Source organism: Eptatretus burgeri, chromosome 7, assembly GCF_056783735.1.
Source record: "Eptatretus burgeri isolate ZD-2024b chromosome 7, Ebu_testis_v1, whole genome shotgun sequence".
Lineage (NCBI taxonomy): Eukaryota > Metazoa > Chordata > Myxini > Myxiniformes > Myxinidae > Eptatretus > Eptatretus burgeri.
In genome coordinates this window covers 87,507,746-87,533,456 of record NC_140967.1, presented here as the reverse complement: position 1 = coordinate 87,533,456, position 25,711 = coordinate 87,507,746, and the positions used below count along the sequence as shown (strand labels likewise).

General features: G+C 42.2%; 1 protein-coding gene and 1 long non-coding RNA gene across 2 annotated transcripts; one reads left to right on the top strand and one right to left on the bottom strand.

The window, feature by feature from the left end:
- Positions 1–3,675: 3,675 nt before the first annotated feature.
- LOC147023697 (uncharacterized) lies at positions 3,676–9,548 on the bottom strand. Its single transcript, XR_015060336.1, has 3 exons — positions 9,323–9,548; positions 5,366–5,760; positions 3,676–5,025 (listed from the first exon to the last, which is right to left on the bottom strand). It is a non-coding gene; the product is annotated as an uncharacterized LOC147023697 (long non-coding RNA).
- Positions 9,549–10,111: 563 nt separating this feature from the next.
- On the top strand, positions 10,112–16,376 carry LOC147023696 (uncharacterized). The gene is made up of 8 exons (XM_085889454.1): positions 10,112–10,303; positions 11,899–12,071; positions 12,668–13,208; positions 13,436–13,630; positions 13,760–13,903; positions 14,005–14,229; positions 14,348–14,446; positions 14,570–16,376. Exons 1-8 carry the CDS (start codon positions 10,163–10,165, stop codon positions 14,594–14,596), a joined length of 1,545 nt encoding a protein of 514 aa, XP_085745580.1. The 5' UTR covers positions 10,112–10,162; the 3' UTR covers positions 14,597–16,376.
- The last annotated feature ends 9,335 nt before the right edge of the window (positions 16,377–25,711 follow it).

The window sequence follows — 25,711 nt, the reverse complement described above, 5'->3', positions numbered from 1 at the left end:
ACATCGCTCCAGTGTAGTATTTTCTAGCGCTGCCTTCCAAACGCCAAAGCCTGCCAATATTTACACGGAACGAGCTGTCCTGAGGCCGCAGAACATCATGCTGGTCGGCCAGGTACCAACTCCGGACCCGAGACCACCGGGGTTCAGTTGCAAGGGTCGACACGATGCGCGACTTTGGGCAAGATAGTTTTGAACAGGAGCGATCTCAGGTGGGGTGAAGGCTCGACAAAGTCCCTCAAACCTTTTCTTATCAACCTCTTCATTCTCTTTCTCCCTCAACCCAACCTCTCTGTGTCTTCCTTCTGGATCCAGTATTGTAATTGTGTATCAAGTGATTGTTTGCAAGTGCTCCGGGGCTGCGTATGATCGCGAGAGTGTAAGGGAGAATGTATACGTGTTTATAATATGCTTTACATGTGTTTGATATGTGTTCAACTTCTTGTAATTTCATGTATCATTTTCCTCACCATTTTCTGAGGTTAAAATCCCCACCCTGCCATTTGCTCTCCTCTGCATTCCTTTAATCATTCCTCCCATCGTTTTCCGCTCTTTCGATTCCCTTGCATGCTGTGGAGTAAATTCTTCAAGTGTTGAATGTGTCTTGATATATCCTGCATAGTGTTGGACCGAATAGCATTCCCGGTGGGCAATATTGGTCTGAGTTCCCAATGGTAACGGAAGCCCACATCAAGCAGCATGCAACATTGCTTCACTCGGCCAAAGTAACCGCCGCGTTGTCGCAAGCACGATTCCCCATCCGCCATGCTTGATTCACTGGTTCGGTAAACCCACTTTGGGCGTGAGGATCCGGCCCGAGTTGAGGGTTGCAGTTGGCGTTTGTGGTTTCTCGTGACATGCCGCTGTCTTGGAGATCTCCAGAGGCAATGTCCATTGGAATATCTACAAAATAGAAGTTATCGTGAAAGAAACCAATGTATGCAAAGAAACCCATGTTCAAAAAGCATCAGCAGCAATAATCAGGTGTCACATGTCAGAAGTAGAATTATTTATGGTCATGATGAAACGGACTGAATGTATCAAAGACGACATTTAAATTTTCTTTTCAAGCTTCCAATGCCATTAACTTGATTTGTATCCAAGTCATTCCAGAATTTGTGTTTTGTGGACACAAGAGATTTTTGTGTGAAAACAGTTCTGGTAAAAGGTAAATAAGGGTTTTCACTCTGTCTTGTTGGATAAGAGTGTATTTGGTTGTTTCTGATCAATAAAGATTCCATAGCATGCTTCACTCGGCCAAATTAACCGCCGCGTTGTCGCAAGCACGATTCCCCATCCGTCATGGTTGATTCACTGGCTCGGTAAACCCACTTTGGTCGTGGAAAATGATACACATCGGCATTCAATTGAAACATGAATTTACCTAAATTAAAATAAAAAAATCATCACCTTCCAGAACCTTTTTGTTGAGAAATAACACATCAGTGTGAGAATGAAAACCAGTATTAGTAACAATTCTGAGTGCTCGTTTTTGAATCAATAAAATTATCTCCCAATCGGTATTTGATACATTTCCCCCCCCCCCCTCTCCCCAAGATAAAATTCCATAGTTTAAATAAGGTAGTCTCAGGGCAGAATATGACAGGTAATACATATACTGGGAAAAACCCTAAACTTGTTTATTAAACCAACATTTGGTGAGAGAAATTTGTGTCGATAATCGGAATATCCTTTTGATGATATTGTTGCGGATCTGGAAGGGATGAGCACACAGACATTCAGGTTCCTATAGATAAGTTATGTCGGTGAGTACGTGTTTTGTAGTTCGTCCTTTTCCCTTGTTGATTGGGTAAATAAAGGCGCTGTGATTTGTATTAGGAAAACCCCATCTTCAGCGACAGCCGCAAAATGCCCATTGGTTGTGGACACGCTGCAGAATAGCACAAGCCCTCAGCTCCCGGCATCCCCCGCGCGCTTAGTCGGGGAAAGGTGAAGCCCCCACCCACCAAGCCCTCTGCTCCTGGTATTCAGTGCACGTTCAGTAGGTGAAAGGTGAAGCCCCCACCCACCAAACCCTCTGCTCCCGGCATCCTCTGCACGCTCGCGCGGGGGGGGGGGGGGATGGAATGCGGCAGCCAACACCGACAGTTGATGAGTCACGTGGGAAGCGAGGCACGCCGGAGAGAAATAAAAAGGGAAGAGAGGGATGGAAACAGAGCTTCCACCAGCTTCTTCGAGCTTCTTCGAGCTTCTACCAGCTTCTTCGTGGTTTCTACCAGCTTCTTCGGGCTTTTTACCAGCTTCTACCGGCTTCTACCAACTTCTTCGTGCTTTCTACCAGCTTCTTTGAGCTTCTACCAGCTTCTATCGGCTTCTACCAGCTTCTTCGAGCTTTCTCCCAGCTTCTTAGGGCTTTTTACCAGCTTCTTCCGGCTTCTACCATTTTCTTAATGCTTCTTCGAGCTTCAAGCCTCTTGTAGGTTCTCCAGGTGTTTTCCTCCTGTCGTCCTTCATGGCTGGTTCTCCGCTGGTCCGCCTGTGGTTCTGGTCGCGCACAAGTTCTGGGAAGTGCACACGGAGAGTCTTCTCCCGCCAACCGTCACCCTGCCGACTTCGCTCACTTGGATTATCCGGATCGTGCTGGGGTCCAGTCGGCCCCGGGGACCTGGTCCTCGAAGACCGCATGAGGCGGGCAGGTCCAAGATAGGTCTCAATGAAGACCAGCTGGTCCGATCGTGTGTGTGTGTGTGTGTGTGTGTGTGTGTGTGTGTGTGTGTGTGTGTGTGTGTGTGTGTGTGTGTGTGTGTGTGTGTGTGTGTGTGTTCGTGGCGCCAGTCCAACAAGTCGTGAATTGTATAAGTGTCTGTATATACTTGCATTTCTTATAATCGGCTGTAGGCTTTGCTCGTGTTTCGTCCCCATCCCCCCATTCATTGACTGCATGCCTACCGTAAATAAATTCCCCATTGTTTGAATGTCAACCTGCTCGTTTGTGTCATTTTCACTGCATTGACTGCCACGGCACGTATTGGGAATTAACTGGCTTTTAAAGCAGATAAAAGTAAATCTGGTCCGACGGGACTTGGCGGTATCAATCCGCTCGGCTTCGCATAAGGAATGAGCACGCTGAAGCGGCTCGTTTTCGTGCAAGTCCCGTCGAGGGGTAAACTCTCGGTATTTCTGTCTGCGCAAATAGATAGGTAAATCGACAATTCGGCGATCGACCCTGTCGCACGTGGACAGAGTATTGACTGGTTTACGATGCGTTAAGGCATCCGGGGCTGGATTTCAGGGTTGGTCCGGAAAGTCACGACTGGATTGCCACCTTCGGTGGGCGCGCGACCATGATTGGGCTGAAGCAGCCATCCGCACGCCGAACGCGGCGGAAAACCATAACAATATATTATGATCAATGAACAAGCCACGAAATGTAGTCGGGTCAAGTCTGTCTCGATGTATAAAATTAACACCAATATGTCCAGGAAGCTCTGTAATTGAATTGTGAACAAGCACTTAGTTACTTTAATCTACATGAAGAGAAATTATATTTGTCCCTATCCAATCATGAACAAGTTTGAATTCACCTTCTGCTGTGTCAACAAGGACATGAGGGTCTCGAAGTGATCAGAAAATATTTCAATTATCAGTGAACCATACAAATGACAAGATGGACAAGGTGTGTATGTGTGTATGTGTGTGTGTGTATGTGTATGTGTATGTGTATGTGTATGTGTATGTGTATGTGTATGTGTGTGTTTGTGTGTGTGTGTGTGTGTGTGTGTGTGTGTGTGTGTGTGTGTGTGTGTGTGTGTGTGTGTGTGGCGCCAGTCCAACAAGTCGTGAATTGTATAAGTGTCTGTATATACTTGCATTTCTTATAATCGGCTGTAGGCTTTGCTCGTGTCTCGTCCCCATCCCCCCATTCATTGACTGCATGCCTACTGTAAATAAATTCCCCATTGTTTGAATGTCAACCTGCTCGTTTGTGTCATTTTCCCTGCATTGACTGCCACGGCACGTATTGGGAATTAACTGGCTTTTAAAGCAGATAAAAGTAAATCTGGTCCGACGGGACTTGGCGGTATCAATCCGCTCGGCTTCGCATAAGGAACGAGCACGCTGAAGCGGCTCGTTTTCGTCCAAGTCCCGTCGAGGGGTAAACTCTCGGTATTTCTGTCCGCGCAAATAGATAGGTAAATCGACAATTCGGCGATCGACCCTGTCGCACGTGGACAGAGTATTCACTGGTTTACGATGCGTTCAGGCATCCGGGGCTGGATTTCAGGGTTGGTCCGCAAAGTCACGAATGGATTGCCACCTTCGGTGAGCGCGCGACCATGATTGGGCTGAAGCAGCCGTCCACACGCCGAACGCGGCGGAAAACCATAACAATATATTATGATCAATGAACAAGCCAAGAAATGTAGTCGGGTCAAGTCTGTCTCGATGTATAAAATTAACACCAATATGTCCAGGAAGCTCTGTAATTGAATTGTGAACAAGCACTTAGTTACTTTAATCTACATGAAGAGAAATTATATTTGCCCCTATCCAATCATGAACAAGTTTGAAATCACCTTCTGCTGTGTCAACAAGGACATGAGGGTCTCGAAGTGATCAGAAGATATTTCAATTGTCAGTGAACCATACAAATGACAAGATGGACAAGGTGTGTATGTGTGTATGTGTGTGTGTGTGTGTGTGTGTGTGTGTGTGTGTGTGTGTGTGTGTGTGTGTGTGTGTGTGTGTGTGTGTGTGTGTGTGTGTCCTCCATAACTCCAAAGCCATGAAACCGAGCGGCCCAAAACTTTACATACATACTGAGGGAACTCCAAGGGAGTACATTATTAAAACTGGGAATTTGGGTAAATTCCAACACCCCTTAATTAACGGCTTACCTTCATGAAAGACATCCTTGATGAACCTGACTTCATCTTGGAGGGTCTTTTGATTCGGCCTACTCAAAACGCCTTGCCTTGGAAACATGATCTTCTCTCACGTTATTTTCTTCTGTCAATTTGCGAAGACGAGCTTTCAACATGAGGTTGTCATGAAGGATACTTAGTTCTGATGTACATTAAAAATGGGAAAATGATGATGATTCCTGATTTTAAAGGCGATGACATATTTGTGAATATATTGTCGACTCGTAAATACAACGTGACACTTCACTTATTACATAACGAAGGATCATTGATGTAACAGTCAGACAAAGATCTCCGCTAATCGGAGGTCACAGGAATTCATATATATATATATATATATATATATATATATATATATATATATATATATATATATATATATATATATATATATATATATATTGGAACCCAGGAAAGGTGTGGGAGGTTTGGAAGGGAGTCGGGGATGGAAGGGAGTCGGGTCATAATGACCCACATCTGACCTCGACTCGGCCGGCGAGAGTGATGTGAAGGATTTATTGGGAAAAGTGAGACAACCCAGAGAGTGCTTCTTATCGCCCCGGTTTGAAACAACAATCTGTGCAGGTAGACAAGAGTAAGACGAGCAAGGGTCTCGAATAGCGGTTTAACTCCGAGCAGGGCAACTCTGGATTGAAGATCTATCAAGCGATAACGAACATAAAGAACATGACATAATTCCTTTACAAAGGCATGTCCGTACAAATGGCGAATACATGAATTAGAAAGGTAAAGAAAGATAGAGGAGAGGGAGGGAATATTTGGGGGTTGCATTCTCAAGACATTCAGCAAACCAGCGAGTGAATCATGTCCATGGAGTCAAATGGCTGAAGGTCTTCGCTCCAGTCCAAAATAAGACCTCAAGAAGGAAAGACACAGATAACAAGTTCTCATAAAATGAGTTATCATCAATAACATTTATCATAAATAACATCAAGATGAATCAATTCAATAAATATTTCGTCATTTGAAAAACACATTCAGTGATTAACTGAGACTACAATTGTTATAAATGTCACATTCAAGCAGATTGATTATAAAAACAACTAAAAAAGGAAAATCCACTTCAACAGAAGGGAAAAGGGGGTGGGGTGTGAAGAGGGAAGGGAGGGGTGTGAGGAGGGAAGGGAGGGGTGTGAGGAGGGAGGTACAAGGGAGAGACAGACATGTGGGAAGAGATGTTGCATTTTACGAGAGAGAGAGGGTTAAAAAAGAGGGAACACAATGTCCCGTTTGCGTTTTTTTTCCATTTCAACTTTTCAGGCTTCATCGTTTCAGTTTCAGGCTGTTATCAACATTTTTTTTTTGTGATTTTGCCTGTTGTGGCAGGCATTTTGGACGCCATCTTGGATTTTTAAGAATGTCAACAGAAGCCCAATTATCAGAAACGAATAACTAATGATCAGGAGCCAAATGCCAATGATTATTTTTCCAGTTTGCCACATTTTTGAGATGTTATATACCGTATTCCATGATTTCACTCATTTGGGCGGCCATTTTGGACGCCATCTTGAATATCGCCAGAATGCTTGAAAATTTGCTTTTGTTGACATCTCAAATATGTGACAGGGCCATTAAAGGAAGTTTAAAATAGTTGGTTTGGTAGAGACCTTGGGGTGGGGTAGGGGGGGAGGGGGTGCATGAATACCCTCCGTGGATACTTGACGAGAGTGTATTCTGTTGAAAACAATTTCCTTCAATACACGGACTCTTCCAAACAAGTGAATGTACCTGAGATCACATTGGAGCCATCACCGAAACCTTTTTTGAAAGTACAGTCAAGGACAGGGATTTCACTCCTGATGGATATTTTGCATTTCACAAGAACAGGAACCTGAAATTTTATGGTGAAGGCTCCAAAGCTGCAGAAAACCATGGTGGGGTCTCATTGTTGACGAAAAGGAATTCATCACCAACTTACATTGTTCATTGTCTGCCACCTGAATGGAAACCTCACCGTGATTAAGGGCAGCAACGGCAGAAGCCATGTGCTATGCAAGACCTTCAACAGGTAATCATTTTTCAATACCTTTTGACAGGTGGGGTGAACACACTGGGTGCAAACACAGCCAACCCCAAGATCAGAACAATAAGTTGAAATAAATTTTGGAACTTTGTCTTTCACCGACATTGCTGAAAATGCTTCCTTCGATGAAGAAGAACATCCTTAATTGTGGAGATAATTGTAATTGTAATTTTTGAGGGAAGGTGAATTATTGACATGGTCATCCCCATGCAGAATATATAACAAGAACTTTAACTCCCTTTGATTGGATGACATCACCTGATTCACCTTTTCATCGATTACCTGCTCCATCCATGCATTTCCTTCTGTGGTCTTTTCTGAACAAGTTATCAAACTGATGAAGAAATCAATGTATTTAATCTTTCATATTTCTGTTGTTTCTTTTTTGTCCAAAGGCCCCTCAGAAGAGATGCTCCTTCCTGCTTACCTGAAACCATCCTTCCGGTTGGAATGCAAGTTGCCAAGATTATTGTCTTGCATCACAAATTATTCCAAACTTTGCCGAAACTACATGTTCTTCACCTGCATCATGTCCCATTTTGTCTGTGCCTCAGAAGTGTTGAGGACAAACCAATATTTTGCTGAACATGAATCCAGACAAGCATCAAACAAATGTTCCAGTTGGTGGAAGTCTGGTATGAGTGTTAATGTATACGTATCAAAGTCATTGCCTCCACCTGGATGATTGGTTCACGAGCGCCAGCCAGAGTGACCACCATATTCGTTGTGTCTGTGTGTCTGTATGTATGTCTGTCTGTCTGTCCAGAGCACAACTTCATGGGATGTGAACCGATTTGGATGAAACTTGAATATGATGTTGATATCCATGCCTCGTTTTGTCTTCCTGGCGATGGGTGTCCCACACCCATTGTGGGCGGAGCCACGCCAACTTGTAATTTTTGTTTTTTCTCGATTTTTAATCGAAATTCCCACTCGAGAAATTGTGCACATTGGCCATATGTACAACATATAAAAAATTCAGTTTGATTCGGTCAATTTTGATGGAGAAGATAGGTTTTGAAGAAATGGGTGGGAGTTTTGCACCAAAGGTCATAATCCTTGACCTTTAAGGGCCGCAAAGGTCAAATTTTCAAAGTTGTGGGAATCGAACCGGGTTTTCGACCTTCTTCGACAAACTAACTCCAATAAGCTATAGCACGTATCCTGTTTCCTTGTTTTAATGTCCACAACATTGTTTTGTGACCTTTGAAGGTTATGCAAACGTCAAATTTTGAAAGTTGTTGAACGAAATCGGGGTTTCGAAATTTTGCAGCTTATAACCTTTCACTCGTACCACATCATGTTGATCATTTTTATAACGAACGCAGTGAGCTGCATACTTAACGCATGCACGTGAGAGAATAGGAAACAACAAGAACAACAACACAATACCCCTGGCTATTTGGAATCCGTGTTGTTAGCTATGACCTTTTCCTTCCGGTTGTTTTTAAACGCTGTGCGGTGTATAAACACGATTGGGTTTTATTTCTATCTTGTGAATATTACTTAACGCGTGCACATGTGAGAATAGGAAACAACAAAAACAACACAATACCCTGGCAATTGTGAATCCGTGTCGTTGCCAATGACCATTTTGCTTCTGTTTTTTTTTTTTGCTTCTGTTTTTTTTTTGTTTCCGGTTTTTGTCATGGGGAATGATGCATGCCGGGAGATAAAGGCATCGTCGGAGACATGAATGACCCAAATAATATCACACATGGTGTATATTTCCTCCACTGATTTTAATAAAGATATCTCTCGCATCATCAAAAAATAATTTTTAATCGTGATTTACGTTATTTGATCGCTGATCCCGAATCCAGGCCGAAGTAACCGGAAATTGCGTATTCAGTTGTGAACCAGTTATAGGTGATGTCAGAAGCGAATGTAAGAAGTATACTACGTTCGCTTCTAGTATTAATTTTTTTTCGATGAGATCCTGTTCTCGGCGGTGTAGTTGTTGTTGTGAAGGTAAAGTTGAGGTAATATTTATTTTTTCAGATGAGATCCTGTTCCAGGCAGTGTCGTTGTGAAGGTAATGTCGAGGTTATATTTATTTTTGCACAAGAGATCCTGTTCTAGGCGGTGTAGTTGTTGTTGTGAAGGTAATGTTGAGGTATAATGTCGAGGTTATATTTATTTTTGCACATGAGATCCTATTCTCGGCGGTGTAGTTGTTGTTGTGAAGGTAATGTTCAGGTACTATTTATTTTTTTCAAGGCAAAAAGACTTTAATTTGATATATTTAAGAAGCGAATGCAAGAAGAACTCGACGTTCGCTTCTCGGCTTTGTCTATTCCACATTAACTTGGTCAAAAATTATCACATTGTCTCATCCTTGACTTCTGAAACAATCCACATCGTCAAATATCGCTCGTGAACCATCGTCGCCTACCGGCTTGTCTTCTTCTTCTTTAGTTTTACCACACCCGATACACCGCCAGAAGTACCTCCACGCTGCTACACCGCCCCATGCACTCCACCCCCGTTTTGCCGCCTGCAGGAGACTCAGGACTCCATGTTGGGCCAGACCGGAAGTGACGTTTCTTCGCAATCACGGAGCACAACCAACCACAATCAGCAATCATCATACGTTACACCGCCCTCAATGTCCTCCACCGCATTACACCGCCCTATGTTCCCTCATTCCCCTACACCGCCCTATGTTACCCCATTCCCCTACACCACCCTATGTTACCCCATTCCCCAACACCGCCCTATGTTACCCCATTCCGCTGCACCGCCCTAATCCACGTGAAAATCTCGTTTATTTATAATCCTCATTGTTTCATCATCCCTGCCCTGACGACATGAAGCCAATCGATTCTCTGTGATGAAATCGCCATTTTTAACCTGAATCCAGAAATTAAACGGGATTTTTATTTTTGAATTTAAAACACAAAACAATTCACACCGAGTTGATCCTTGTTGTAAATTTTAATTTAATTTAAACAAACTTTCAAACATTCGAACTTGTGCTTTGTTTCACTTGAGTGTGGGTTTTGTCAGTTTGTGAAGAACAGTAAATGAAAACAAATATTACAAGTAAACGCACAGACGTTTATCGTGACGCACAGACGTTTATCGTGACGCACAGACGTTCATCGTGACGCACAGACATTCATTGTGACGCACAGACGTTCATCGTGACGCACAAACGTTCATTGTGACGCACAGTGCGGATTCCACGACAGACTCGTTCACAGCGACAGAAGCAAGTTTACAAGCTCTGACAATGTGGACGCTGATTGGGATCATTTGTATCTTCATCTTCAGACTTTTTTCTTGGGGAATTGTCCAGCTGAACTCAGAACGGGAAATGTTTGTGTCTGCGAATCAGACTCGTCACGGACGATGGATTCTCAAGTCAAAACGGGTGAGGGGTAACTATGGTAACATGGGAGGTGGTGAGCTGGGGTTCATGGAGAGAAGAGAAAGTAAAATAAACTAAAGTACAGAACGACAACAAAAATATTTAATTCAGTTTTACATTTTGTGAACTTTCACTTTTCACGTTTCTCCTTTCCATTTGTGACTGCTCACCTTTTACCAATGTGACGTTCATGTAGATTGATTCGGTTTGTGAACAGTGATCAGTAAGTCTGTGGCCTCACTAAAATGTGATTGTGAAAGCCCCCTGAGGGGGAAACTTGGAGGTCATTTGGTTTGAGATTCCTTTTTTTTTTCACTGTGTTTCTGGTGAGGATTTGGTGAATTTACATTTTCAAATCTCCACAGACAGTGCAGCTGTGAGGGTACGAGAGCATCCCAAAATCAGACTTTTTTCTGTGTAAACTGATGAGGTCTTTGATATATAAAAATTGTGTAAATGTAAAATTCAAATTAACATCTCCTGACATCATGTGGGGCCACAATCAACCCCATACCTGGAGTTAACTTAATGGTTGGAGTGGTGGGCTTGGGATCCCACGATCCTCAGTTCAAACCCTCCTCGGATGTATAATTAATACCAGGTGGGGTTGACTCTGCCTGTCATCCTTCGGAGGTTGGCGAAATGAGTGCCACCATGCTGGTGTGCTGTGTCGGAGTGGTGACCCATCCAGGATTGTGTCCAAAAGCCAAGGACTCTGCTTCAGCAGCACCAACACTCTGCACAGAGTATGGTCCCACTGGATGGATGGAATCACCCCCGTAAATCAATGATGTAAGGACTTGGTTGTTGCTGAACTCGGTGTCCTGGTTCAATGAGGTGACTCCAGGATTCACAATTGTAGATATTAATCACAAAATTATAACCGAGGGGGTTTTACAAATCATTGTTATTGTAGCACCAGACATTCATCACCAGGGATATCCAAGTATGGAAAGGTGTCAGATTTTAAAAACTATAATTTTAGTTATCTCACTATAACTGAACCTACACCACCGAATGGTTAAACTTCCAAAAATCCAGGCTGACTGCAAACCTCCATCTTGCTCCTTACTCATCCCGTCAGTAGAACTGCATTCCAGAGGTTGTGATTTCCCACTCTTCCCTGCAGGTTCTTCAGCAGACAGTGAACCCTTATCTCATGTCATCCTCCCCATTTTGACCCACCATCTTTATTACCCCCCATTAACGCTCCAAGCCTGACCCCCTTACTTGCAGATTGCAGTGTTCCCTTTCCCTCCTCTCACTCTTCTCTCCTCCTTTCCTGTTTGTCATTCTTTCCGTGATGGATCCAGGAGTTGCTGTGCTTCCCAAATGACAGCTCGTACTCTCAATCACCTTGCAGTTCCATGAGCCTCGATCGTGTTGAGTAAAAAAAATGGACGAGTTTCACATCAAATGCAGAAATGACAAACTTTTGAAAGATGGAGTAGGAAAGAAAGAAAGAGTTGATTTTTAGGGTGTTGAAAATGTCAATTGATTATAAAATATAACTTGTAGTGTTTGGTGGATAAAACCCACTTTTATCACATTTAATTTCTATCCTGACACTGCTGTCCATGTCCACGTGCTGTACGCAGATCATCCAATCCAAGTACCTTCACCTGGGGAATATCAATGAACAAGCCAGGCAGCTGCAATGGATTGGGCTTACCTGGTTCGGCCTTGTGTTGATCGTAATCATTGCGGTCATCACCGCATGGTCTCGTGGCTGGTTCAGAAAGAAGAGAAATAAAAAGTGCCTCATTTCACGGTAAAGAGCGATGTGTCACATGTTTAGTTTTGGAATCTCTCATTCAGCTTGTCCACCTCATTAAGGTTCTGGTCTTTCTTCGTTTCCTTCCTTTGTCCCAGTTTCTTAGCCCGTCCCTCATGCAGGAGGTCATGGGGTTGTGTGGGTGTGTGTGTGTGTGTGTTTGTGTGTGTTTGTGTGTGTGTGTGTGTGTGTGTGTGTATGTGTGTGTGTGTGTGTGTGTGTGTGTGTGTTTGTGTGTGTGTTTGTGTGTGTTTGTGTGTGTGTGTGTGTGTGTGTGTGTGTGTGTGTGTGTGTGTGTGTGTGTGTGTGTGTGCGCGTGCGCAGGTCATTTACCATTTGAGCTTTTGTCATCAAATCTTCAACAAACTTTCTTCTGAGAATATGAAGAACACTGTTTAATAAAATGTATAAATATAAATACACACACAGTTTATATTTTCTATCCATTGTTTTGATTGTTTATTTTCAGTGCGTTACAAAGTGGACGTGGACGGGCTTTGTGTTTTGGGATGCTTTCTCGTTGTCGTTTTGTTCTTTCTGAAGTCGCCATTCTTCTCAGTCTCATCTCATTCAGGAAATATTCTCTTTTGTAGAAGTTACAGGATGATGATAGAACAGCTGCGAGACATGAACATCAAGCTGATCAGCCACCTGGAGCACCAAGAGATGGAGCAACAGCAGAACCAGGCCGAGCAAATGATACTACATGAGCTTCTTGCCCAGCAAGAGCACGTAAACTCTGAAAATTTTGCGTTTATTGCAAAAGAAAATCAAGAATTCAAAGAAATTCTCCAAAACCTAAATATGAATCTGCGACAAGTACATGAAGTGGCACATCAGCATCAACAGCAAAATGAGGACCACAAAATGAAGGAGCAGCAGTTTCACGAGAAACAAGAGGAAACCAACAAACAATGTGAAAACCTTGCACGTGCAAACAAAGAACTGAACAAGGAGGTCCAGCAGCTGAAGAGCAAGCTGATACTTCTTGAGGAACAGCAGAAGCAGCTCGATCATGAAAATGTCCAGGAACAAAATTTGAACATGGAGGAGAGTCAACACCACAACAACTCTCCACGAGCCTCCCGGCACTGTGTGGACACCCCAAATCAAGAAGGTTTCCATCATCGACCGGTAAATATCACTCATTGTTGATAATCAACATGTGTGGGTGGTTTCAAATTTGGGTAAATTAAAAATCCTTTTCTCGAGCAATGCACGAAGTTCTGAGTGAAATCACAACTTTGATAAACAACCAACTCGGATTTCACAACTAAAAGTCTCAAGCTTTGTAAACCTCAAAACTTTCACAACTTTACTTTGTCACTCAGACCTTGACTTCTGTTGTTTCTCTCGCTCAGGATCTTCTCAAACTCTTTGGCACTTTGTTAAACAAAATGTCCCCAGATAACTATCACCACCTTCTTGCAATGATCATGGCTCTAAACATCACGTACGGACATTTTGAGAGCATTGTTCAGATGATCGTCTGTCAAGCTATTGCCATGCCCAAACATTCAGCGGTCTATGCAAGTTTATGCCAACACCTCACCAAGGTGAGGACCTTTAAACACTGATGGAGGTCACATGTTGGAACATCCTGGGCTTATTGAACACTTTTGCTCTTTTTCACATTCTCAGACCCTTCTACCTACCATTTCACCACCCTGCTTTGTCTTTCACAGATTGAAGTACCAATGGGGGACACAGCCAGAACGTTTGAGACCTTTCAGCAAATTTTGCTCAAACATTGCGAGGAGGAGTATTGCAAGAGTCTTGCTGGAATCAGCTGCATATGCGACATCAAGAGCGTTGAAGCCTCCAGATTGGTTAACTTGGGAAAATGGGTGATAATTGAAAAATTGTACAAAAAATGGGAATTTTGATCACACTTTACTAACGTTGCCTTTGAACATTTCTTTTTGTCCAGGTGAACGAGGATGAACTGTGCACCCTCTTGATATCCAGAAAATGCTCCTTGGGAATCATCCGATTCATTGGGGAGCTCTATAAACTCGGTGCCGTCAACACCAACACCATCGTGCATATTCTTGCCGAGTTGCTCAGAGATGGAAGAAACCAATCTGTGGAATACATCTGTTGCATGTTGAATACCGTGGGAAAGGAACTTACTTCTGACTTGACGGATAACGTGGTAGATATTATCTTCTGATCTATGACAGACATGTTCAATTCCACTTGGGATTTTCATGAAGATCCATCACATAGCTTTTCGTGTCGATGACTTGCCAATTATTTTTGTTCCTCAACAGATGGATGAATATTTCCACCATTTGGAGTTCATTGTGAACGAACGAAAGTTGTCGGCTCGCATACTGTTGATATTGCAACGATTTATATTTCACCGCAAGGTAAATGCCTCAACCTACCTTTTCTAACCACAATAACCTACCTGCCACAGACATCTGAAGACAGTACACAGTATATCCGACTATCCGTGTCAACCCATGTCTGACATGTCTTTCCTTAAACAGCGCAACTGGGTTCCATTGAAACAGTGAAGATTCCTGAACACCAGCTGAAAAACAAAGGACCGGAAGATGTCGATCAGCACGGTGGAAGACCGACATGATTGTGGACTGTATGGTCTCGAAAAAAAACACAACCTCGAGGCCCACCCCCTCACCTTCACAGGTTGTCTGAACTGCTTCCAGATTCAGTCTCAACTCACCTGAATTAGTCACCTGAACTGAATCTGGTTTCTGTCATCATGGAAGATCGTTGATTGTTGCATTCTTCCTTCCACCCTTCAATCTGTGTCTGCATATCATATTCAACTCAGAAATGCTCAACATCTCGCCTCCCTCGGTGAAACACTCAAAAGTACAAAAATTCCATCATTCCTTTTTTTACCGAAATACTGAATTCTGTTCTGAGGATGTTTATATCAATTACATGTTTCATATTAGTTTGAATTGTGTTTTTGTTATTCCCCGCCACGTGGCGGAAGGGGGATATTGTTGTCACCCGGTCGTCCGGCTGTCCGTCAACATTTATAGCTGTGAGTGTGATAACTCATAAACTCTTTGCCATATCGATTTGAAATTTGGGTCACACATTTTACACCTGAAAAGGAAGAAGCCTTTTGATTTTGGGCGTGTCCGGATCCAAGATGGCCGACTGGGGCCGCCATTTTGAAAAAAAATTTTTTGTAATAAATTGAAAACCGTTCATCTGATTTTAATTATTTTTTGTTACTACATTCCTCACCCCTGGGGAACTTTTTCGAGATGATGACCAAATGGTGTCTTGTTTCCAATTCTCCTCCCTCATTATCTGGAATAGCAGTTCTCCATCAAGCTGTGGTTAAAGGCCTTGTCATTTGTCAAAAGTTGTACGGGAGGAAAAATAGAGTGCTCGGCCCATCGTTATGGAGAGATGCCAAGACTTGCAACGGTGGGTGAAATTGGTTACTTTGAAACATGATCGTGAAAATGTTTAAAATGTAAAAGCAATTGTTGAAATGTTACGGCCGTGAGTATTCCTCCATGACAACACGCATGTTTGAATTTCTCCCACCCCCCACCCCAACCTCCCCTCCACTGAGCACCAAGTTCACAGTTTCTGGGCCTTCTGCAATGAAAAGGCCAGCACAAGGACGTCGATGACTCACCATCGCTGCGAGACGACCCATGCTTTTTGTTCATTGAAGTGGGCCACATGGACCAAGAAGACTCCCATATTCCGCAGTCACGTGGTCCCACCACCAATATGTTGCTATTCACATCAAAGAGAAGGCCATCGTGCTTTATTTTCATTGAAGGAGCCCACTTGCATCAAGTGGACTCCCACGTTGAGTGGCCACGTGCTCCCACCAATATGTTACCATGAACGGTGAAGTGAAGATCACCGTGCTTTTTATTCAAATGTCGGTCACATGGGTCGAAGGACTCACCTCGTGTTGAGTGGCCATGTTGTCCCAGTGTAAGAATGCGAACCCTTCAGGTTGAAGAGTGCCATCAAGCTTATGGGCAGAGGTTTTTGCCAGGCATTGGGGAGCCACTAAAAATAACTCTGGACTTCAAATGAGCGGAATATTGCCCACCTGGTCAACTCAATTTTTCTCTCCAAATGTACAGAATCCAAATCTGAAGTATCAGTGATGTTTAAGGTAGAATGGCGAGCCATAGTTACGCAACGCATTAGTTTTTCTTTTTTTTTTAGCAAAGGAATGTGATTGTAAACAAAAACAGGGTCAGAGTAGGGGGAGTTGTGCAAAATATGATGGAAGAAAGAGTGGGAGAAAAAGAGGAATGGAGGAAGTTGAACAACCTCAGGAGAGACTGAATGAAGAGGTGCGGGTCGTTTGATGGTTGTGGCCTGGGGTTGGAATTCGTGCACCCCCTGGGGGAATGGAAGCACACACACATAGATATTATTTATTTATTTCGTGTTCTCTTTGGAGTAAGCGAAATCATATCAATGTGATCAATATGCATTGTGCATGTATAAGCAGCATAAGTGTCTGTTCCTTTCCCCTCTTTCCATCCATCTCTTTTTCTCTATCTTTCCATCTCTTCTGTTTAACACCATTCTCTTCCATTCGCTTCCATTCCTCACCGTTCACGTTCATTGCTCACCTGCTCACAAACCCGTTCACTCATTTTCTCACATGGTAGCAGAATAATGGCGAGGCCCGGCATGAGTTGAGACAGAAGTCGCTCAGGTTGAGACAGAAGTTGCACACACCACTTCATGTGACATGAATGGGGTATGGCAAGGACAATGGAAAATAGCCAGTCACGGGGGGTGGGGGGGCAGGGTATATACCCAGATCAGTCGCAACATCTCTCGCTTCAACAAACGCCTGAGCGAGATCAGAGTTTTGAGAGCTTGTTCCCAGAGACATTTTCCACTTTTTGTTTCATTCCACCAGAACAGATTTTCAAACCTCACTCGCCACACTTTCTCTTCCATCTCACGTTTCCTCATTTTCACACGCCTTTACTCACATCGCTCCAGTGTAGTATTTTCCAGCGCTGCCTTGCAAACGCCAATACCTGCCAATATTTACACGGAACGAGCTGTCCTGAGGCTGCAGAACATCATGCTGGCCGGCCAGTTACCAACTCGGGACCCCAGACCAACGGTTCAGTTGCAAGGGTCGGCACGATGCGTGACTTTGGGCAAGATAGCTTCGAACAAGAACGATCTCACGTGGGGTGAAGGCTCGACAAAGTCCCTCAAACTTTTTCTTATCAACCTCTCCATTCTCTTTATCCCTCAACCCAATCTCTCTGTGTCTTCCTTCTGGATCCAGTATTGTAATTGTGTCAAGTGATTGTTTGCAAGCGCTCCCGGGTCGCGTATGATCGCTAGAGGGTAAGGGAGAATGTATACGTGTTTATAATATGCTTTACCTGTGTTTGAAATGTTCAACTTCTTGTAATTTCATGTATCATTTTCCTCATCATTTTTCTGAGGTTAAAATCCCCTCCCTGCCATTTGCTCTCCTCTGCATTCCTTTAATCATTCCTCCCATCATTTTCCCCGTCTTTCGATTCCCTTGCATGCTGTGGAGTAAATTATTCAAGTGTTGAATGTGTCCTGATTTATCCTGCTTGTGTTGGTCCGAATAGCATTCCCGGTGGGCAATATTGGTCTGAGTTCCCAATGGTAACGGTAGCCCACATCAGGCAGCATGCAACATTGCTTCACTCGGCCAAATTAACCGCCGCATTGTCGAAAGCACGATTCCCCATCCGCCTTGCCTGATTCACTGGTTCGGTAAACCCACTTTGGGCGTGAGGGTCCGGCCTGAGTTGAGGGTTGCAGTTGGCGTTTGTGGTTTCTCGGGACATGCCGTTGTCTTGGGGATATCCAGAGGCGATGTCCATTGGAATATCTACAAAATAGAGTAAAGTTATCGAAAATGACCAGGGTTGCGTCAGGAAGGGCATCTGGCGTAAAACCTATGCCAAATCAGTATGCGGATCATAACGGATGATCCGCTGTGGCGACCCCCAACAGGAACAACCGAAAGACGAACAAGAGTAAAGTTATCGAAAAAGAACCAAATATATGCAAGGAAACTCATGTTTCTTCAAGTCAAAGTCATGTTCAAAGAGCATCAGCAGCAATAATCAGGTGTCACATGTCAGAGGTAGAATTATTTATGATCATGATTAAACGGACTGAATGTATCAAAGACGATATTTCAATTCAAGCTTCCAATGCCATTAACTTGTTTTAGACTTGTTTCCATGTCATTCCAGAATTTGTGTTTTGTGAACACAAGAGATTTTTGTGTAAAAACAGTTCTGGTAAAAGGTAAATGAGGGATTTTCACTCTGTCTTGTTGGATTAGAGTGAATTTGGTTGTTTCTGATCAATAAAGATTCCATAGCATGAGGTCACACATCGGTATTTATTTGAAACATGAGTTTACCTAAATTAAAATAAAACAAATCATCAACTTTCAGAACCTTTTTGTTGAGAAATAACACATCAGTGTGAGAATGAAAACCAGTATTTGTAACAATTCTGAGTTATCGTTTTTCAATCAATAAAATTCTCTCCCAATCGGTATTTGATACATTCCCCCACCCCCCCCCCCCAAGATAAAATTCCATAGTTTTAATAAGGGAGCATCAGGGCAGAATATGACAGGTAATACATATACTGGGAAAAACCTTTAACTTGTTAATTATACCAACATTTGGTGAGAGAAATTTGTGTCGATAATCGGAATATCCTTTTGATGATAAATTATGATCAATGAATAAGCCAAGAAATGTCGTCGGGTCAAGTCTGTCTCGATGTTTAAAATTTACACCAATATGTCCAGGAAGCTCTGTGATTGAATTGCTAACAAACACTTAGTTAATTTAATCTGCATGAAGAGAAATTATATTTGCCCCTATCCAATCATGAACAAGTTTGAATTCACCTTCTGCTGTGTCAACAAGGACATGAGGGTCTCGATGTGATCAGAAAATATTTCAATTGTCAGTGAACAATATAAATGACGAGATGGACAAGATGTGTGTGTGTGTGTGTGTGTGTGTGTGTGTGTGTGTGTGTTTTCCGTTATATCTCCATGGCAGGTGCGAGAACGTTCTTACAATAAATGGTACGAACCCGAAACCTATCAATGAAGGATATACTGTATCTTGTGTTCCTCTTCAGTATTTCTGAGTCAGTCCGATTTATATTCAGGAACAGAACAATTATAGTTGTCAATTTTGAAATTGATCACTCTTTCATATAAATGCTGAAAATTATGTTTAAATAACAATTTGAATAATAGATTTTGCACTGCAACAGTCGGTTTAGAGGGCCGGACAGGACCCAATCAGCACGTGCGTGTGCGCACGCGCATACACACGCACACACACACACACACACACACACACACACACACACACACACACACACACACACACACTGCATGTGCAAAAAGCCTCATTTATCATTAATACATCATTTTGAAAGTCGTGTATTATATATGTTCAACACAGGTATAAATGTTTGTGAGAGTTAGAATGTCTGTTCAATGTCCACTCTCGATTTGTGTTTCTCTTTCAATCTTCTGCTCCACTGAACTACCCAATGCTCTTCCCGCATGACACCTTGCTCGCCGCCATCTTAGAAACACCCAGAATGATTTGTGCAATTGTGACATCATCTCACACTGCTTCTTTTTTCTTCCAGATGTCACCTTTTCCATCTTGTAAACAGTCACCTTTACCATAGCAACAAAAAGCACAGATTGAACCACCGGCCTTCATTTTGTGTGAAACGTAATCACTTTATTGCTCTTCGACACGTTATTTCGTTTAATCTCAGCTGAAACCGTTTGGGGCACAAGAATAATCCTCAATTTCAGGGCGACGCAAAGTAGAGAGAGGAATCAAGGTTTCAAAACCATGTTTCACTCAACGGGGTTTATTAATCGCTGCTGTGAGACATTAATATACATCCTATACATTAGGCCTACTCATGGTGCAGCCAAAGGAGTGACATGTCCAAGCCCACTTTGTGAAGTCCTGTCTGAATTGCTGCATGGTGCTTGTTACTCAGCTTGTAATCCTCTGCCAATGCTTTGTGTGCTACATCTGAGCCGCATTCTGCGCGATTGGGTCAATAACTTTGCCTTGAGGGCTGCCGCCCAGGTCCACATATCCATGTTGCGTGTTTCCTGCCAGAATAGGCCAGACTCGGTGGAGTCCCGCTTGGACTGGCGCCGCCAAGGCAGTGCTCATATTTATGTTCGCACAACATCCAGCAACCAGACTTTAAGACTTCACCAACCTCCCACCCCACCAAATATACAAATCAGCTCCAGGTTCTTGGAAGTTTCACGCCATATTCTACTTATAGCTCCCCCAACCTTTCCCCTCTGTTCATTGCTCCTGGTTAACCATCAGTTCACCTTTATTGATCGCGTCAACCCAAAAGTCAATGAAAGCAGGTACCATTGTCTTTTGTTAAAAATCATAATAGTATGGCTATTAAAGGGTAATGAAGGCTCCTTCTCATGCCTGTGCTACTTGTCGTAAAATATTAGGTTTATTGTCGAACTTCCCTCAAAGGAGTTGTTTTCTTTGGAGAGATCTCCACTCGGTTCGCTCTGGTTATTGCACTCCAGCAAAACAAACACCCAAAGGATGGTAACAAAATACAGCACATGGACTGTTTGCTCAAATCCCTGCTCGTATTTTAATTCTTTCTTGGAAATAAATTTGACCTTGTGACCATTTGAACTTAGATGAACACTATTCGAACATATTTACATTAATTACTAGGACATTCGTAGACCATTGACAAATCGATGGGATTTATGGTTGTAGAAATTAAGTACTAGGACATTTGTAATTTTAGTTGACCAAAAGAGTTTTTGTAGCCTCAAGATGGTGCCTCGACTCCTTTTGCTAACACCAAGCAAATTGACCCTTTTACAGACTTACACAAAATCAACCGCTTTCATGTCCATGAAAGTTTTCAGTTACTTGTATTTACGAATAAAATTTCTCATTTACAAAAACCTTTTAATAATACTGAAGGTTGTGTTTTTGTGAAATGGTTTATTTGGCCAGCGGTCCTAAAGTAAAAAATAAAGTTGCAAGCAATTAGAAATATATACCAACCAAAGACTCATGATCTTTTATCCCCCCATAACCCCATCAACACTTCCTACAACCCAATAACTTACCCATGATCTTTCATACTCCCATCAACACTTCCTAACCCAACCTTATTATTTATGTATGATCTTTACTTCCCCATCAACACTTCCTAACCCAACCTTATTATTTATGTATGATCTTTACTACCCCCATCAAAACTTCCTAACCCAACCTTATTATTTATGTATGATCTTTACTACCCCCATCAAAACTTCCTAACCCAATCTTCTTCCACACCCATGATCTTTTATACCCCCATCAACACTTCCTAACGCAACCTTCTTACTTACCCATGATCTTTACTACCCCCATCAACACTTCCTAACCCAACCTTCTTACTTAGCCATGATCTTTTAAACCCCCATCAACCCTTCATAACCCAACCCACTTACTTGCCCATGATCTTTTATACCCCCATCACCACTTCCAACCCAACCTTCTCACTTACCCATGATCTTATATACCCACATCAACACTTCCAAACCCAACCTTATTATTTTTGCATGATCTTTTAAACCTCCATCAACACTTCTTAACCCACTGTCAGTTTAACCTGCAGTTTAGGAATACTTGGCTCTTAATTTGGGAAATTGGATGAAGTCTCGGCCTGAGAGCACATGCACACAGTGCGGTGAAGCAATTGCTTCATTCAGTCTATCTGTCAGTCTGTCTGTCTCTCCATCTGAAAGTAAAACAAAATTAACAAGAAAAAGAGCAATCTGAGATTGCAGACCCTCGCCAGTCACCAAGACTTGTTTTGTGTGGTGTATTTTGTGTGGCGTTTGTGTATTGGTGTGTTACGTCATTAAAAAGAGACATAATTAGAACTGTCATTTTATAACTGCTGGCAGTGATCACCAGGTACCAAGACGTCCCTCTTTGATGTAACGCCGCTTTGATCGGGCACCTGATCCTGACCCACGACATTTTTTATTATTATTCAACTGAATTCAGAATGGGATTAAAATTAATTCAATTCAGATCAAATGGAAAACCAAATAGGAACAGTCCTGCATTGGAGTAATCAGAAGGAACCCGAACAAGCAAAAAGCAAAGATGAAGTCATCAGGAGAAACCTGGATAACATTCATGTATCCGATCAAGTTGAAATTTAAAACATGTATTTCCCATCACAAGTAGATCACAATTGTGAAGTTTCACGTCAATTGATTAAGCAGTTCCAGAGAAAACATTATTTAATATTTTCTTAAATCCAATATGGCTGCCAAACCATGTGACATAAAATTATTCCTTAACAACCTTGTACACGCATGCCTTGGGGAACATTTATGTGAAGTTTTTCCTCGTCCTGTCCAGCCATTCCGGAGAAGAATATTTTTTATATGTTTTAGGGTAAATCCAATATGGCTGCCAAACCATGTGACATATGACATCACATGTGTGAACGTTTTGTTACTTATGGATAGGCGGTTATACGTGTAAAGTTTCGCCTCAATCTGTTCAGCCATTTCGGAGAAGAATATTTTTGAAAGTTAAAAAACCCCAAAAAACAATATGGCTGCCAAATCATGTGACTGATGATGTAATCAAATATTTTTTTGTGCACCATTTTATTCCTAGATGACCCTCAAATTTTTTCATTCTGATCAGATGTAGCGTTCTGCATATACAACAAGGCACCAATGATGTCATAAAAATCACACATTCCTCATGAGGAGTACTTGTTTTGTGCCAAGTTTCAACTTTTTTCCTTGGTGCGGTTTCAGAGATACAACAGTCCAATTTTTTTTCCATTTTTCCAATATGGCTGCCACACCACATGAGCTATGACATCATAATTATGATTAAAAACATTCTACATGAGCAATCGCAACAATGGTGAAAATTTTGTCTCAATCTGACGAGCGGTTGCGGAGAAAACGCGAAAGTTCTGTGCAGACAAACAGACAGACAGACAGACAGACAAACAAATGGACACAAATACAATATCCTCTCCTTCGGCAAGGGTAATAATCATCTCAAACAGGAAACTTTATGTTTTCAGGGGCATCATAAAGGACACAAAGAACGTGCACGAAGAACTAGTTTAATGTGTTAGATATGGTGGTGTAAATGAGTGTGCATCAATGGCAGTAAACGACTGAATTCAATGATTTTGTTTTGTTTTTTTCCTACAGAGTTTGAAACTTTTATTTCATTTCAATTGAATTATATATTTAAACATTGTAGAACACAAATCACATTGTTTGCACTTCCAAAAACTTCCAGTTTAGTCATACTTGGGCAACATTCTATGCCATCTCGACCAATCAATTTTGCGGTGTGCCCTGAAAGCGGTCACGGTGAGATTCAGACAAAAATGGTGGTGCCAACTTTGTCCAAATTTGTCCAAGAAATCTGCTTGTTTAAGTCCATCGTTTTCTCAAACATCATTCTAAAAATTGTTTCTGAGTTGGCAGAAGGTTCAGCTCTGTACGGTTGCGTTTGACCAATCCGTTTCGTAGGGTTTCCATCGCACATTGGTGCCTGCTATTCAAAATTCACAAACAAAAGTAATATAGATTGTGCTCGGAAACGCAGAGCAAGAGTTGAAAAGACCCTTCCCATGTCCTTTTTCTGGAGACTGTGTAGGGTAAGGAGTTCTATGAACTCTCTAGTTTGTTTGGTATTTGTATAATTTTTTGAAATATCCAGTATTATACTGTATATAATTTTAAAATTGTGTGTTTGTTTGTTTGTTTCACTTCTATGCACTCCTGAACTGCTGGAGGGAATGCGTTAAAAACTGGTGGTTGTACTTGGCGTGTTCACGGGAAAGTTTCAGGGGCTAAAAAAAAAAAAAAGGATGGTGGGGAGAGGATCCCAATTCTCTCGTTTTAATTTCTTAGAAATTTGCTTCATTTTATGCCCAGCCATGTCGAGCCACCTTATCTTGTGTTTGGCCCTCGGACTTGAACCGAACTGTCGTTCAATGCAGTTACAGCAGAGGGCACTGCATGGTAGGTAGAACATGCTGTTCAATTAAACATTGGGTTCTAAGCCTTTTGAAATTGACATGTTCATTTTAAATGGTGTGATACGCAAAAATATACTGACCACAACAAAATTCAAAATTCCCTGCATTGGTATAATGTAGCGTGGACGATGTTGGCACGTTTGAAGCCTTCTTGGCGTCTAAACACCTTGGTGGTTCCATCCGAGTTGAATTTCAAGTGATATGTCAAATGAGATCATGTTGAATCAATGAAAGGTGAGATAATGGAACATGTTTTACACTCGACCTATTTAGTTTTAATTTCTCTGGCCTTGGTGCATTGTAAGTTACAAAAAAGAAATTCTGAAATTGGATATTCTGTTGTGTATTTGCCCAAACCGCGAGTTCATGCGGTTCGAAGGAAAATAACATTTGGACATGTTTCAGAATGAATTTGATTCTCAAACAGAGCCTTACATGCAACAATTCCAAATGTTTACAACATTCCACATCTTTTGTGGACTCTGCGGCTTGTTCTGGGTTATCCTCGAGATTACAAAGATAGGTTAACCCATCCACCTACATATCATGCAAAGCAGAATGAAAAAAAAATAATAATAAAGAACATAGTTGTCTGGCCCACTTTATCTTTCCATCCACTTTTATGAATGACATTAGGAGACATGGACATATCAATGGAAATCACATTCGGTTAAACAGGAAAAAATAAGCAAAACAACTGAAAAGGACACTCCTCGCATCATGCAAGTTGCAGATGCATTCCAACAGTCTCTCATACTCTATTCCTTTGTTGTATGAAGAATAATAAGACTCTCTAAGAATACAAGTTCCCCAATGAACATTGGACCTGTTGGCAACTTTTATTTTATTTTATCCTGAGATAACTGTCGAAACGACTTGATATTTCGGCAAATTGACTTCACACATCAGAGTTTCATTGGAGGCTTATAAGTATGCCAAGGTTTACGGTCCAACTAAATCACACAGAGCATTGGCATTGGGGCAAATAAAATGTTTATTGATATCACACAAAAAATATCTCCCGCAATGAGGCCAAAGCACAAGACCTGGCGCTAGACATCGCAGAGCTTGGTCGCTTGTTGTGTGTTTTTCCTTCTTGTGCCGACCACTTCTCCTCCAGTCTATATCCCTCTGAATCTCCCCAGCTCCTCCAAGATGCACCCATTCTTCCAGCAACCCACTTCTGGTTAATCTTCCAGAATCCAGGACTTCCACAATCTTGCTGTTTTGTTCCTCCTTTCTCTGGTTTGTGAAACTTCCTGAGATGCTTCAGTGCAACTCATCGCTCCAGGGATCCAAGGAGACGTTGCGCCATCAAGCCGTACCATTTCTCATCTGGACAAACAATTTTATTTTCTCCCACTATCAATCCTACCCATCCCAACCCTCTTGCTTGCAGGTTACGGTGTTTCCTCTGCTCCTCTCACTCCTCTTTTGTTGTTGCATCATTCCCTTCCTTGTTGTTTCCAACTGTGGCTCCTTCGTCTTAATGTTGCCTTTGTACCCGTCTG

Coding starts and splice junctions, on each gene's coding strand:
- LOC147023696 (XM_085889454.1), top strand. CDS start 10,163: ATGTGGACGCTGATTGGGATCATTTGTATCTTCATCTTCAGACTTTTT. Junction 10,304..11,898: donor GGATTCTCAAGTCAAAACGG/GTGAGGGGTAAC, acceptor TGCTGTACGCAG/ATCATCCAATCCAAGTACCT. Junction 14,447..14,569: donor GATTTATATTTCACCGCAAG/GTAAATGCCTCA, acceptor TTCCTTAAACAG/CGCAACTGGGTTCCATTGAA.